We start from the raw sequence: 16831 nt of genomic DNA, 5'->3' as shown, positions 1-16831 counted from the left end.
AGCAGGTTAGGCATTTGCCTACGGTCAATTTTGTGGAGGCCATATGTTCTGGTGCACCTGAAAGGTACCAAGACCACACGAAGCTACTGAACTGTGATTATCTTACAGTTTTTTAAAGTCCGAAGGCATTTCAACACAAACACACAAACATTTGCATGTTTGTGTTGAAATGCTTGCAACGTTCGCTTTCTCCAAGAGCACATGTCGCACGGGCATGACCGTAGGATTCTTGATTCAATCCGGTGGAGTGGTCAGAGGTCGCTGTATTCAGAACTCTTGATCACATATGCCGCTCGTCGATCTATTGATCACGGCATGATGCCCTCGCAGTACCCTTTTATCGATTAGACCCAAAAAATGGGTGTATGTATCGATATTCCTCAGCAATTATTCATCATAGGTTAACCATACTTTCACATGTTGCCTTTCATCTTGGTCTCACAGCTGTTCTCGACCACTCTTCCCTTCTCTGTCCTACCAACCCGTGCCACACAGGTGACGGTTTGGGGCGAGTACGGGCGCATGGAGAAGAAGGTGTTCATGGGCGTGGCTCAAATAGTGCTCGACGAGCTGAACCTGGCCAACATGACCATCGGCTGGTACAAGCTGTTCCCGCCATCGTCACTGGTCAGTGTCGCCGCGGCCGCCTCCTCTTCTTCGCAAGGAAACTCGCTCGCCTCCATGGACAGTTTCGGCTGACAAAGACATACGCAGCCGCGAGGCGACAACGCCAAGCGGCGCTACCATGGCACTACAACAAGTAGGGGACACAGGGGCACCCGAGCACGGCAGTGCGGACAATTCCCACCGGGTTCGCGACGAGGACGAAGAGTGGTTGCAGCAGCCATCGCCGCCATCATCGTTGTTGTGACTGTGCAGGAAATGACTCACAGTGGGGAGGGCAGAGAGACTCTGTGGTGCGATCTCTTAGCTCCGCGGTGGCTGACCAGAGGTGCAGAAGGAACCGTACAAAAGGAGACACACACACAACAAAAAAAAAAAACCACGAGGGATGCCCGACGAAGAAAGGAGGGTGTGACACCGATGCGGTGTCGCTGCTGCCTTGTACTTCTCGCTCGAGCCCCTCCACACACCACCCGACAACTTGCTCTCTCACCCAGGCGCCTCCCACTTCCTCTCCCCAAAATCCCCAAAGTAGAAACAAAAGAAACACAAGCGCGGGCAGACAGGCGAGAATACTCTCGCTCGTTGCCCGGCCACTGAACAAAAAAGAAAGACAACGCCCGGCAGTTTTTTTTTCTTTCTTTTCCTTTTCGTGGGAAAAAAAACACACTTACACACAGGTATGTGCGTGAGGGCAGCAAAAAAAAAAGCTCGAAAGAGAGAGAGAGGGTGAGGAAGTGAGAGCTGTTTTCTGCAGCAAAAGATGCTCAGATTCAATAGATATATAAATACTATACATATGTGCAAATCGGAACTTTCCAAGCATGGTATCTCTCTCTCTACTTGTTGGCCTTCCGTTGATTTTATAAGCGTATCTATTCCTCCATTTCAACATTCTGTTTGTTTTCCTCCTTACATTTCATTCGATAGATGCTCTTTCTCGGTTTTTATATTTTCTTTAGGTAAAAAAAAATAAAACAGGAGGGACGGAAGCAAGTTTTACTTTCAAGCTTCTCTCAAGTCTCGAGGGAAAGTGCCTGTTATGCTCTGTGCATACGTCTGTCTGTATCTTGTGCTGTTTCTATAGGATGCCTAGGAAAAAGAACTGTCCATGTACTAACCTGATGGAACCGTGTGCGTGCATGGGCTGGAAAAGTGTCATCACTCATTGTTGATCACATCATCTTGTGAAATACTATATATACATATATAAATATATATATATATACACACACACATGTATAACACATAATGCTGTTCTTATCTGCCGTTTCTTGTTTCTGTTCCTTTTTTCATTTAGGCATTGTTATACATGACGACTGCTCTAAGAAGACATCGCTTCGACGCGTTTTTTCTTCTTGTTCTGTTGACAAGTGCTGTTGTGTGATGCAAGTGTGAGGAGCGAGAGGAGAGACGAAAAAAAAAATAAGGTTGTTGGTTCTTGCAAACTCTTTTTCCCATCAATGCTGTGCTTTGTTCTTGCTTTTCACATGTGGTTGCTGTTTTCTATTGCCCACACAAGACGACTACTTCTTCTACTACTACTATACTACTACTACTACTATTACTGCTACTACTACCAACAAGAGAAGCGACTGTCTGCTCTTAGTTGATTTTTTTTTTCCGTTTCCTTCTTAAACCTCCTCTGCTGAATCAAAATGGAAAGAAAAGAGAGATGCCAGTTTCGAGTCATTTCTTACAATACGACATCACACCTTCGAGTTTTTTCGTCTCCGTAGGAAAGGTTCCAGTTTCAGCAGTCCGATAACGTGGATTTCGCTGCACACATAGGCTCACCTGCTAAATAAACCCTCGGCTTCACAGCTCTGGTCTGAAGCTGGGACATTGTAATGCAAGACAAAGGTTAACCCGTTGCAAATTACTCTGTCTCCATTTGTTACTGCTGATCTTGTTGCCTTGTTCACAAAGTAAAAAAAAAGAAAGCTATTCTGGTAGAGGAATACGCAACTTTGGTTGTAACAAAAGTGAGACCGCATTTTTTAAATTTTTTGCTGTACCTCTCCATTACAGCCGTAACTTACGTTTCGAGTTTTTTTGTTGTTGTTGTTGTCTGTTTTCTAATGAGTCCTCATACTTTCAGACATACTACTAGAGTATTACTACCGCCATTTACACTTCTACAGCTACTGTTGCTACAAGCTCCACTGTTATGAGAACATGGGAGAAGATTGTGAATCACATGACGTGTATGGCAGCCCTGCTCCTTTTGTTTTCCCCCTTGGTAGCATCTACCTCATCGGCAGGGTATTATTTCAGAAACAGTACAGCTCACGGAAGGAAATCAGTAAAAGCAATCTGCTGCAGCCCAAGAACTGCAGGAGAATACAGTAAGCGAGCCTTCTTATTTCTCTCGCGTCCACACCTCGAAAATGAAAACTGAAGTGTTTGTTTCTCTCAATAGAAAGAGCACCAAGGTGCACTGGAATACACATGTTTTTAAAAAAAATCGCAAGAAACCTAACTGAATATGAAGGAAAAAAGACTGCTTCTAGCGTAGAAAACCCCAGAAACACGCATTCAATTCTGCGAGCGAAAAAAGAAAAAAAAAATTGCAGACCCGGTAATCATTATCCACAGAACTGCACGCAAGTGGCAGACTGTAATCCCAAACAATATATAAATATTATACATATATATATGAATATATATATATACACACACGTGTAATATACATAAAAAGATGCTCTACGCTTCGCATACTAGGTACACCCGCAGCCAAATTTGGAGAAACCAAATACGAGTACTGCTTGCCACACTTTTTCTCACGATACACGTAAAGTTCTTCCATATCACCTCATAGGTTGTCCTTCGAAATCATCTTTTTCTGCTGGCCGAAGCAGCATGTTTGCTCGAGCATGAAAAAAAAAAAAAGAAGACGGGAGGAGAGGAGTGAAACGAAGAGATTGTGTTATTTTACGAATAACTAACAAGTTGTGCTTTTTCAAGCTTCTGTCGATAGTTGGCGCGGTTATGCGAGTAGTGCAAAAAAACAGAACTACCATTGTGCAACAACTGCATCATTCCTTCATTCTCAAACTTGTTTTCTGTTACATTTCTTCGACAAACCTTTTTGTTTTATTGTTTTTTTTTACTTCATTACTTCCGTTTTCCATTTCTCTCCTTGCTTTGGGCTTACTTAGAACGCCCACAAGTAAGAAATACATGGATATTTGTGATATAAATATATCCGTGTGCCGTGTTGAGAAAAAAATTGTGGAAAAAAAGGAACACTTGGTAGGATTGGGACTTGTGGTGCAGTGATGTTGCTGATGCATTTTGTATACTGTACCAATACAGTTTGCCTTTTTGATCTTTAAAAGCAGCTAAGTGTTGTTGCAGTGCACTTGACTCATCTCGTTGCATGTAACCATCAGTTATGACGACTCATCGCTTCCTCAATTACCAGACCTCCGGCATATCAGCTCACATTTCAGCACTTCATATTTCACGTCATACTGAGTGTTGTGCATTCCATAAATCTCGATATAACCAGGCCTTGGGCACACAAGCTCATATATCTCGTACTTAACGTTAAATTACCTCACACTTCCGTGAGTTATAGCTTGTCCAAAAACATATTAATATTATCCTTAGAAGGGTAGCGGCTTGGGCTAGTTGGTATGTCATGACGAATTGTATAGCGTGAACGGGGTACTTGGACAGACAGAAAAAACGAGGACAATACGGAACATCCTTTACGGAACACAGGGTTATGAGAGACACAGATTGCCACAAATAAGCCTGTAAAAACCACTTTTGTATTGTAACAACCACAGTGCAATAAGCCTTGGCATGTTCAGGCATGAGACTGCTGAAATTGAATCGGGAGCAGTTTCTAGAGCAGTAAAACTTCAGTTCTGGAGCAGAAGAACCTTGATTTGGAGCAGTTAGTGGCATTTAATATGTCACCTTAGAAGCTTGAAAAAACAAATTTGTAGCAACATGGGGGGACAAGTGCACAGTTTAATCGGCTTAGAATACATATAACTCTGAAACAGCCTTTGGAGAAAGCTTTTCAACAGATAATCGCCAAATATGAACTACACTACCTTTTTACATATCAAGAGACCTATCTAGCTCGAGTAACAAACAACATCTGAAATAACTGAAAAAACGTTCTGAAAACTAGGTTCACTTCATAAACATTTGAAGAAAAGAAACACGAAAAAGCCTAAAACTTCTCAAAAATAACAAAATTGTGATGTACAAGAATTGTAGTTAGACAGCAGTTGGCCTTTGCTTAAGATCAGTGACATGATTTAGCAGATTATGCCTTTGGCTGTTTGTAGGTCTGCTTATTTAGCTTTTCAAAATTCCGCAGAGCTTCCTGCAGGGCAGTGTTAGTCTTTGTCGGGAGCACATCACAATAAGCGCCTTCAGCTATCTGCTCGGCCGTGCAGTTGACATAGCATCAAGTGTACTGCCCGCTTTTAGCAGGCGACAACAAAAGCACGCTGCACCAGCCGCTCGCTGCTGCCTCATGCAAGACCACCTTCAATAGTGCAGCGCAAGCGCCAAGAAACCTCACTGCACTAACTATCTCATCAAATGCGTGCGTGTTGTACTGCAAGCGTAGCATCATTGTAAGCACACTGCACACTTCTATTAGGGGACGACAAACATGTTTTGCATACGTCCGCAGCTGCCTTCTCGTGCAAAACCGCTAGAGCGTCGTGGAGACGCGTCACATGCACGAAGCTATTTGTCGCCGCATTGACATAACAAGGTACTCACCTCAGCCTAGTATGCTATGACGTGTAATGACACTCCTGTGGCAAACATGCGCATAGGTGACCACACGCAGCAGCGTCGACACGAAAACCGCAGTGACTGGAGGAAGACACTACGCACAACAAAGAACCTGAAAGTCAACCCCGCTACGCAGGCCACTCGATAATTTTCCATAAGCAACAGAAGAGCCAGACCACACAGCACAGCGAGTAGAAGCAGCACATTTTTGGGGAGGTCACACATATTTACAGCAGTCACGGGAGGTTATGGCGGCACCATCGGAGCCTTCGTTAGAGAGGTGCATAGAAGAAACATGCTTGGGCGCGCCTATGGGTTCTGCGAATGTCTCATTTTCTTGCTATTCCTGGCACTGGGAAGTGCTGCTTGGAAAATCATGTTGTCAACTAAACCTTTTTTCCACACTGGAGCTGACATGGGCATCAAAACTCTTGCTTTTGAGGCTGTTTTAGAGCAGTTCGGTGCAATTTTTGCAATTGTTAAGCTTTTGGAGCAGTTTGGCGCAGGCAAAAGGAATCGTATCAAAAATGTGCAATATGCGCAGCTGTCTCACCCCTGCATGTTACACGGGAACGCTTATCAAAAACTTTTTCAAACACTGCATATTAACAATTACATTGCCAATGATGCTTTACAGAAATAGTCAAGTAGAACAGGGTTGGTTACTGCATTTGTTTAGTTCACGTCCTCTCTGGTTAAACTCTGCACCGCCATTTGGCTCCATTGACATGGCCACACTAGGTTATGTCTTGAATATACCATTGCAAGTTCTGTGCTTGAATGTACAGTATTTAGCCAGAATGTACAGCAACTGAAAGCAGTCTGCTAGAAATGAGGAGCGGGTCCCTTGCACTTTAGCATACAATCTTGCAGATTTCTTAAAATGAAAAATGTCAATGGCACACTTTGCACCAAGAAGAACAAAGCCCAGAGCCTGACTGCAGCATGCGAGGCATACACATGTGCGTAGATTAACACTTATTTTCACTGCACGGTGTGATGTGCAAAGGTAAGCGATGTTATTTTGGGGGCAGAGGTTGGAGAGTGAACCTAGTTGCACGACAACAATGAACGTGACAAAGTATCATGTACAGGACGGATATTTAATAATCTTCAGTGCGTTTCCAACAATGCAAACATAAGACATGATGCTCGCATGACAGCACTTAAGGTAAACTAAAAGACACACGCACACTCACTTGACATTGGAAACCAGCGAAAACTAGAGATGAACTAGGCTGAAGCCTCAAACCAGCTTTCAGCAAGCAAGGAAATAGTGTTCATCATCGGAGATCTGTGCTGACGGCCAGAAGAAATGAAAAACGAGTCTCAATCATTCTGTAACGAGAGGGATGCTAGGTGTATAAATAAGCTGATGAGAAAAGGCTCAACTCCAGCTGAAAATTTGAAGTTTTGGTATAGAATGCAAAACGAAAAAGGTATCCTGTGTAGTTCCTCACATAAAACACATTCTTCTGAGTTGTGCTTTTCAAAAAGGGTGTTATTTGGAGCATGTAATAATGTAATGTCTTTTTCTTGGGGGTGCATACGAATGCTCAACACCCAGTAGTGTCATAAGAGGAGTGTCAGACCACACAACAGTTTAACTGACGCCTTTTTGGGGCGTAAGGGATCAATTAACAGTTACCAACTTTACAAATGGCTATCAGACACTCTGAAAATAGCTGCGTCCCTTTGGGGTGTATTTAAAACCATAAAAGCACACGTTCAAAAGTGATAATGCAGCTGCAGAGCAGGTACAAAATGCTGCAAACACTGCACACCCATTAGACTGTCCTCTTGCATTAAAAGCGGTGGCTACAAAGAGATGGCAACCCTTAATATCTGCTTTTAAGGAAGAAAGTTACTGTCTAGTACATGCTGCTTTGAGTCACTTATAAACGCAGAATGGCGAAATAAGTTGGGGACAGAATTAGTTGAAGAGTCAACAACTTTTTCAATTATTATAGCATAAATTCTACAGGAAAATAATGCACACATAGAATATTGATAGATCTCAAATTTCTCAAACTACAATAATTGTAGCTTTGTAAATGACAATGTGTGTCAATATCTTAAGCAACGTAGTGCTCTACTTAAGACAGGTTTTAAGGAGGCTACGGCTACAGGACAAAGTAAAGTTCAAGGTATCGAAACCCATTAAGTGCAATGCTCTGACAGGTGAATTCCCAGCAATTTATTTAATCGCTGCTTTGACCTTGGTCTTCTCACAATCAATCGTGTCATTTGTGCACAGATTATGCTCAAAATCAATATCATATTGCCTTTAACGAGGCAGCCTATAGCAGAGGACACATAATTCACTAAAGCGTAGACGTCGCCAAGTACTATGAATATTTAATAATTTGTGCTTAAGACAAGGAATCCTGGCAATACTATGATAAATAATGTGTGTGTTACACTTCTACACGCTACACTATACAGCTCTAGCAACGAACAAAAACAAAGAGAAAAACACAATCACTCACCAAGGCACCGGGCTCAAAGGAGATTGTACAACTTTGGAAGAAAGGCAGCATCATAATGTTACAGGTAAAAACTACAGTCTTACTCTTAAAAGGCACTAACACTATATTACAGACCACAAGTCGTCATATATGGTATTCAATACCAAATATCTGAGGCACTAATTTATGGCTAACTGCCATGAGTTCATTCTAAAAAGACAGGGCGTGCAAACACAGACACAAGAAAGAAGTCAGGACACCACAAACGCCGCCATGAGTATATCGATTCTAACACAGTGGCAAGTGAACCCGACACCAGTGACGAAAATCTCTGCATGTAATAAAAATAAAACGAAGTAGGTTTCAGTAAGTAATATTCAATCACTCACACACAAATAGACAAGATAAACGCAAGGGCTTGACACCAAGCAGAACACAACAGATATAGTATTAACCTGCTCATAATTGGAGATCATGTGCAACCACACGTGGAAGTTTCCTTGAAATATACATTTTGCCTAGCGTACCATTTCAACATGACCGCAAGCAAACGCTTTAATCCAGACCTCATATCCTAATATCAAGACGTGGCGCTTACAGGTGGATTGCCTTTACGTACAATAACATTCCCGTTCTCTTTCGAAAATGTGGACATGAAAGACACGTCCCATACTTGTTATCAAAAGATGCTTAACTTTTCTTCACACTGAAGGGGCCACTCAACACCTTAGCAACACCTGAGAGCTGCTGCATGGCTCTGGCACTAAATAGCGTAATCTTGGAAAACGTTTCCGACACAAGGCTTACAAATGCACCCTATCAGCGGATTTATGGGTAACGAGATATCACCTCTGACAGGCCTTCAAGGTTTTGCTGTTCTTTTCCTCGTTCTTACAGCCAGAGCTGTCCTGCCTCTCCAATATGGTTGTTCTAGCGATTATCAAGCCCTTGTATGTTATTGCCCTGATCTTCTAGGTCAGCTGAAGCTTTTAATCAGTATGTCGTGTTGCCTGACTTGATTTCTCTATTTTTGGTCCTTCCAGAGCGCACTAATTGTGAAGTTTAAAAGAATAATAGCAGCCGACGTCTTTCGTGCTCATCGGAATAAACGCGGCAAACATGAAAAAGTGGCAGGGATACCAAAAACACGAAAAGAATGGTGGCAAGCAGGAATTTTTTGGTGAAATGGCAGGTTCTCTATGTAAGGTACTTAGGATAATATTTAGCCTGTGTGTTCACAAGAGCTCTGCATGGCAACTATGCTGGTTTATGCAACCTCGTTCAAAAAGCCTTGCCTTGTAAGGCCCCTTCGAGGCATTTCAAGGCACGCTGGTAAAGTTACAGACCTGACGAAATGTCAGTAACGGAAGCAACTGACAAATCTGGCTCACCAGTAAAAGGTGCAGGCAGTACTAGCGTACACGAAGTGAGTAAATCACGGATAAGTTACACTTTACCAGTGAGCCTGAAATTTGCATAAGTTGTGTGGTGGTCCTACGGGAATGTAGGCACCGCGGGTTTGATTCGATGTTGAATGCACTAGCTGCAAAAGCTATCATTTTTTTTTCTTCTCAGACTTCGTGCTTTGAAAGCTTTTGCAATTGACGGTTAGGACGGCGTACTAAGCGACGGTCGTCTTAGGAGCATGACACAGGGGACAACTGTGACGGTGCATGACGTCTTGCTTGTAAGCACTGTGTCTGCACAGTGAACAGGTCCACTGCTGGCTTGGGTCTCTCAGCACTCGACTGGTAGCTGTGCAAACAGGCAGCTTGCTCCCACAACTCGAACAGGTGGTTGTCCTTCAAGCAAAGAAAAGAGTTGCATGCTGTAAGGGTCAACACATCTAAGTGTGAAAAGAATCGGGCATGCTGTAAGAGTCGACACATTTCGACAAGCCAGAATCCATTGGACTGGCTTCAAGGCAAGGCATACAACGATACAGAATGAAGGTTTATGTTGTGTTTGGTTACACAACATCAGGGTGACATGTAGAACGAACACGTGGCATTTTGAGTCTTGCCTTCTTGTGTCCTTGGCTTATGTTTCAAAGCTATGGCAGAGCTATGACTTACGCCGTGATGCAGGGTCTGAAAAAAATGTTCGTCACTCAGGGGTTCTTCAGATATGCAAAAGTACAAACATGTGGGTCTTCAGCTTGGGGTTATGCATTCAAATCTCAGCCTTTACAGTTACCTTTTAATGAGCGCCTTTGCACTAGAAGGCACTTCTTAAAAGCTTAAAAGGTGCATGTAAGGGCGGGGATTTGAACATAGAACCCCCAAGCTGAAACGCAATGTATGCTAGGTAAGTGTGTGCACAACCTGCAGACTGTATACTACAGACAAAATGTATACAGCCGACTGTATACTAGCAGCAGACTGTATACCCACAGACGGTATTCAGGGCAAATGGTGTTTATCGACAAAGGCAACACGGGTGATTCACACCTCCCTGTTTATCCTCGGTGAAAAGATACAGCAGCTTGTCTATAACACAGGCACAGCGATTATCTGTTGCTACGTGACTGCAGAGCCCTCCCTTCACACTACTACCTAACTTCTTTATCGTTCTATGTCATCCAAGTTGTAAGGCGTCTTTGCTTCAGGAGCTTCTCTATAAGTACATGGGAACAACAAAATCATTTTGCTCAGCCTACATTGCGACAAATTTGATGAGGTTAGCTGCATTTATGAGAAAAAGGTAGGAGTTTGCTAATAGTAAAATTTCACCTCATATTGAATCCGAATCAAATAGTGCCAAACAGGGGCCAAAATACTGAACATCGAAAACGACAACGCACACACGTGGGAGTGTCAACTGCTGATTGAAGAGCCACTGTTTCAATAAGCAGCAGAAATTTGTTTGGAGGGTACCTGTAGTTGATGAAAGAGCTTCTCTTTTTACAGCGAAAGCTGTTATGAGATCACAACAACAGCTGATTTTTGTGGTGTAGTTGCACGGAGCTACCGCCTGCGTCCATAACCGCTGTAGTGCACAATTAGAAAAAAATATCCAGGAACGAGTGGGATTTGAACGCTGGCCCTCTGCGTGGCAGTCGAGCATTCTACTACAGAACCATGTCAGTTCTCAAAACTTCTTTGCAAAAAGACTCTATAGAGGCATCATGTCGAGCAAGGAATCATGTTAACAGATGTAATATAGCATTTTAGAAGAGTAAAATAAGAACCAGGCATCAAACAATGTGAACTGCGTAACGAGCGGTTGGTTTAAAGCTGCCCACTCATTACAAAGGGCTCAGCCATAATTCTTTTATCGTCTTTAGCCACAGCATCAACACAGTGCACATAATGCCTTACAGATGTGTAGCGGGTACCTCACTTCTCCGCAGAATGATGAATAATGGCATAGTGTGTGCTTCCCTAATTCACAAAATACTTATGATTTATGCCGTAGTTGGTACCTTGCAACTGTACTTTTAGTAGTTGCCCCAAGACAGCTTACAATGGGCTCTAGGAAGGCCACTCCTCCAGATTTCGCTGTGACTGTGTTGCTGCATGTTCCGCGCAGGCCTGGAGTCTTTTTTGGCACTCAGGCATGTTTTTTTGCTACTGTTGCATGCTACGTACTGTTGTGCCTGGTTGTCATGCTTCACCGTCATAAGTGCTTGAAGTTCTAAAAACTCTCTCCGCACATTCACAGCAGCGTTCAAGATAGTTGCTATTCTCCATGCCAAAAATTTAACAACTTCACCGAGGTATGCATGTTTGGAGTTCTTGAACGGGTGATGCAGCAGTGGTAGCTGTTGCGTGACCAAATTTTCACATCCTTAATTAAAACCAGCAGATAATGAAGCTAAGGAAGGTATAGGGAATGTTAATTGTACTGTTTTAAGTGCATTGTAGTAATTGTGATATAGATGTGAACAAAGTAAAGTGGACGAAAAGACAACTTGCCACCAGCAGGGACCGAACCTGCAACCTTTGGATTACACGCCTGATGCTCTTACCAATTGAGCTACGGCAGCGGCTGTCTCCTTGTCCACATTATCAGGTATTTATGTGCATGAAAACCCGGCAGTGTTAGTCAGCGCTGCTCGCCGCCATGACGGCAAGTGTGGAACGCTCTTTCTTTTCACCAGATGGTGTCACATCACGATGGTGTCACACTGGTTTTAATTAACAAACAAAGAAATAAGCCCACAAATTTCCCTTTCTTCATTCAAATTTTCACACGTGAATGCCAAGCTACAAAAATTTTCATAGGCCGATAAAGTGGAAGTACATCGGTCACACTTTAAAGACAGCAGGGTCAAGGCATCAAAGTTAAAATGGCTGGCTAGAGAACCCAAACCATCTCGTGAAAACAAGTAGTGAGCCCAATGACTGCTTTAATAAGGTTCCAGAGTAGATTGCGCTTGCCGGCACGTCTTTTGCTGACCTGCAAAAATGATATGTAGTCTCCCTTAAGATAAACATTAGGCTTGTGCGAGTATTATTTTCTTGGTTTGAAGCGAAGTCAAAGCCAAGGGTAATTTGCATAGAATAATTTTGAAGCAAATTTGAATAGTAGTAGAGTACAGGCTATGAGCTGCAAAATACGTTGTGCTTTAGAAATTGTCATACTTAGGCCTGCAGAACTAGCATTTAAGCTTAAAAAAAACAGTCACAGTTTCACCACAAGAGTAAAGCAATGAATGTAGTACATAGCAACAAATTGGAATGTTATACGAAGTAAGGCTATCAGCTAACTCTTTTAGCACCCGACCTCGCATAACTCAACAAAGCATTGATGTAAGGAAATCCGGCCAGTGCAGTGGGCGAAGTGACCTTCGCACTGTCTATCGATTCAATGCAAACTGCGCCGTGAGAACACAAAATGCAGCCCCGCCACTGTGGTCTAGTGGTTATGGCGCTCGACTGCTGGCCCGAAGGTCGCGGGATCGAATCCCGGCCGCGGCGGTTGCATTTTCGATGGAGGCAAAAATGTTTGAGGCCCGTGTACTTATTAGATTTAGGTGCACGTTAAAGAACCCCAGATGGTTGAAATTTCCAGAGCCCTCCACTACAGCGTCTCTCATAATCACATCGCGGTTTTGGGACGTTAAACCCCAGATATCATCATCATCACACAACATGTACAAAGGCATGAGGCATCTGGTGATCCCTGTCAAAATGGGGCATGCGTGACCACACCCTGCCTATCAAAGTACGCAGTTCATGCTGAAGCCACACAGCCCTCCTCCCCTCCAGGACCCCCCATAGGCCTTTTGCACAATGGAGGAGAGACGGTGCGTTTCATCTACGCTTGAGCAGCTACTGCTGAATGCCCCTTCACATGTTCACTTCGACCTTATATGGGACCTCACAGCAACGGCAATAATGCACCTGGAGCACCCATATACCTACTACTTCAATAAAATTAATTAGGATGCAGATAACAAGCACACTTGAACTTGAAGTGTGCCTTCGCGCAGTGCGGATTTCCCCTGAATAGGTGCTTTCATGGCCTGGCTGTCACTCGCTGCAATGAAACCAACCACCTTCTCAAGAGAGCATTCGCAACATTGGCCATGTTTGCGATATTTGTTGTGTGGTATTATTCATAAGTGCATATACCATAAATTTAAAAGTCGAATAAAATTATTAGATTAGGTGTTATTTGATCCAGATTCGAAACTCCAATATTCCAACAATCGTCAAAAAAGGTGAAACCTAGCAATCGCAGAAACCAGCAAAATTTTTACAAAGGCTACAGATTGTTTAAAGAAAAATTGCCGAGAACTGCAAAATGGAAAAAGATGACTCAAGCACAAAGTTTTTAAACTCAGTAATTCGGCATTAAATAATGGTACCACAATTTTGCAATCTACACCTATTAGGACATCTAAAGAGCATAAAACTTATTTCTTACACACCCTTCTCAATTATACCACCAATTTGTGAGCAACTTCGCACTTCGCATTTGTGTGGCAACTTCGTAATGTGCTGTCAAAGAAGTTTAGGGCCCCCAAATAAATTTCCGTTCCCAACAAGGGGTAGATTTTACCTGTACATGAACACAATCCTTTTTAGAGATATTCACACAACACAGTAAGCTGAAGTTGTAGTAGAGCAATCATTAATCTTGTCACTAACCAACGCTAAAATAAAATGTTACGGTTCAGTGCACTTTTGTAGTGCTTGAGCCAGATTACTGTGAGGGCACCAAAATGTCAACTCCCTCATCACATTGGTCAGTGACTAGATTTACAACGGCTATACTTTAGCTTTACCAAGACAGATAGCTCCTTCTCAGAAACCCTTGACTGCACAAGTGCAAGTTCACATCATACCATTCTGAAACGGCTGATTCACAGTTTGGGCATTCGTTCTTCACATTCCTCGAATCATTTCTAGAGTGCCTGAAAGAGACAGAAATTTGGACCCTCAACAACACAATGTTACATAAGTTTCACTATTTTAGATTAAGTTACAACACGATTGCGGTGGCGCAAAGTGCTGTTAAATCCCAACATAATGAAACCGACACGACCTCTTTCTCACTGTCGAAATCACAGGAAATCTACATTTTTTTCTTGCTGAAAGACAGAATATGCATTAGATTTCCATTTTCTTTAGGAAGTCTAACAATTTTTGTGTTCATTTGCTGCCTTGAGCCCACAAAGTGAGTGGGTATTGAATCTGGGTGCGAAATAGAATTGGACAAACAATGCCACTGAATCACTGATGTGTTTGGGCATTTCTTCTGCCTCGTGTGACTCAGCTCGCTAGATAATTCAATTGATTTCATTAGTACTGTCAAATTCGAATCAACGCAAGTTGACCGTGTAGTACTCAAGCATGAAAACAGATGTAATTCGCATTGCTTCAACAAACAGCTACTGCTAATTAAGGCGGTGATGAAAACACCACACACTTTTTGCCTTCGTTGCAACAAAACAGATGTGCCATCTTAGAGAGCTGACACTAAGCTTGCAGGGCGAGAGACCCCACAACTGGCATTGTCGTGAAGGAAAAACATTCCATCTGAACCCAACATATAGCAACAATACTTGAACATTTGCAAAGCATTTCGAATGTGACAGATTTCCAGTGACCCTTTTTTTTTTTTGTGGCCCATGCATTTCTCTGTTAAGCCTCATTGGATGAAGCTCTTGAGCCCATTTTGTTGCTTAGAAGCTTCCAACATACTAAACCATACAACGTGTATTGGATAACTTAAAGCACCTGTTAAATTAAATAAGGCTGAGACATCCCCTGTTTGACCACTGCTGCTCTCTTTGCAAAAGAGCCAACTTATTTTTAATTATCACGTTTACTTATATTGAGATTTGACAGTCATCAGGTGCACCATGTAGTCAGGACTTACTTGGTAAATATATCAACCGCTAGTTGCTGGAACGCTTGCCTCTCGTCGGCGGTTAAAGTCGTCAAGGACTCCAACTTTGCAAAGGCCTTGGAGCAGGTTCCGAAGGAACGATTTGCACAGCTTGTGAGTGCTGTCAAACAAACGTAGGAGATGGGTTGTTAGCTGATGTATTCTTTATCAGCTGGTTCATATCCCAGCTGCAAGTTTTCTTTTCATCAGTTTCACGCAAGGTCAAATAATGCCTGGAATTTCTGTTCTGTCCAGTTTACAAAGTCCTCCTTGATATCTTGGTTTTCAGGACACGCTGTTGCGTTGTTGAAAACAATCTCATCTGAACTGTATTAAGCGTTCCAACATTTTAGACTGAAGGAAAGAAGATGACTCTTAAGGGCTCGTTTTCTTTGTTAGACACAATATTAATGGGAACTAACAGACAATAACGCCAAGGAAAGTATAAGGGGTGTTATGTGTAGTATTTAGAATGTAAATGTGAAGAAAGTAAAGTGGACGAAAAGATGACTTGCCGCCGGCAGGTACCGAACCTGCGACCTTCGAACAACGCGTCCGATGCTCTACCACTGAGCTACGGCGGCGGTCATCCTCCCGTCCACTTTATGGGGTATATATGTGCATTTAAACCTTGGAGTGTTAGTCAGCGCCAATCGCAGCCATGGCGGCGAGTGTGGAACACTCTTTTTCTGCCTTTCTGGCGTCACGTAGCACGTGATCTTTTTACGAGCTGGCAGCTGACCAATAATCCCTCGCATACTACCTGAAGGCATCAAGTCTGCCAGAACGAGACCCTTGCTATGAATGAAGGAAAGAAGATGACTCTTAAGGGCTCGTTTTCTTTGTTAGACACAATATTAATGGGAACTAACAGACAATAACGCCAAGGAAAGTATAGGGGGTGTTATATGTAGTATTTAGAATGTAAATGTGAAGAAAGTAAAGTGGACGAAAAGATGACTTGCCGCCGGCAGGGACCGAACCTGCGACCTTCGAATAACGCGTCCGATGCTCTACCACTGAGCTACGGTGGCGGTCATCCTCCCGTCCACTTTATGGGGTATATATGTGCATTTAAACCTTGGAGTGTTAGTCAGCGCCAATCACAGCCATGGCGGCGAGTGTGGAACACTCTTTTTCTGCCTTTCTGGCGTCACGTAGCACGTGATCTTTTTACGAGCTGGCAGCTGACCAATAATCCCTCGCATACTACCTGAAGGCATCAAGTCTGCCAGAACGAGACCCTTGCTATGAATGAAGGAAAGAAGATGACTCTTAAGGGCTCGTTTTCTTTGTTAGACACAATATTAATGGGAACTAACAGACAATAACGCCAAGGAAAGTATAGGGGGTGTTATATGTAGTATTTAGAATGTAAATGTGAAGAAAGTAAAGTGGACGAAAAGATGACTTGCCGCCGGCAGGGACCGAACCTGCGACCTTCGAATAACGCGTCCGATGCTCTACCACTGAGCTACGGCGGCGGTCATCCTCCCTTCCACTTTATGGGGTATATATGTGCATTTAAACCTTGGAGTGTTAGTCTCAATATAACAAAGCACATTTACTGTTAATTTGAATGTAACAGTTTTACTGCTGCTACAAAGGAAGGCCAAGAAAATAAATTG

At 42.9% G+C, this 16831-nt stretch overlaps 2 protein-coding genes across 5 annotated transcripts in view; one reads left to right on the top strand and one right to left on the bottom strand.

Annotated features, from left to right (window-relative positions):
- Nucleotides 1-3967, top strand: part of LOC119383616 (regulating synaptic membrane exocytosis protein 2) — a 242646-nt gene extending 238679 nt beyond the window's left edge. For all 4 annotated transcript variants that reach the window (XM_037651873.2, XM_049412593.1, XM_049412592.1 and 1 more), the window contains exon 21: nt 496-3967. In XM_037651873.2, coding sequence (XP_037507801.1) covers nt 496-699 — 204 coding nt within the window. In that variant the 3' untranslated portion in view covers nt 700-3967. The remainder of the gene's footprint in view (nt 1-495) is intronic.
- A 5488-nt stretch (nt 3968-9455) lies between these two features.
- LOC119383615 (WD repeat-containing protein 35) overlaps nt 9456-16831 on the bottom strand; it is a 65029-nt gene continuing 57653 nt past the window's right edge. The window contains exons 31-33 of the mRNA XM_037651872.2: nt 15195-15324; nt 14158-14226; nt 9456-9664 (exon numbers count right to left, since the gene is read on the bottom strand). Coding sequence (XP_037507800.1) covers nt 9484-9664; nt 14158-14226; nt 15195-15324 — 380 coding nt within the window. The 3' untranslated portion in view covers nt 9456-9483. The remainder of the gene's footprint in view (nt 9665-14157; nt 14227-15194; nt 15325-16831) is intronic.

This window comes from Rhipicephalus sanguineus, chromosome 2 (genome assembly GCF_013339695.2).
Source record: "Rhipicephalus sanguineus isolate Rsan-2018 chromosome 2, BIME_Rsan_1.4, whole genome shotgun sequence".
In the NCBI taxonomy this organism is placed as follows: Eukaryota; Metazoa; Arthropoda; class Arachnida; order Ixodida; family Ixodidae; genus Rhipicephalus; species Rhipicephalus sanguineus.
Note: the sequence above shows the minus strand (reverse complement) of the source record. Positions and strands in the feature narration are given on the sequence as shown.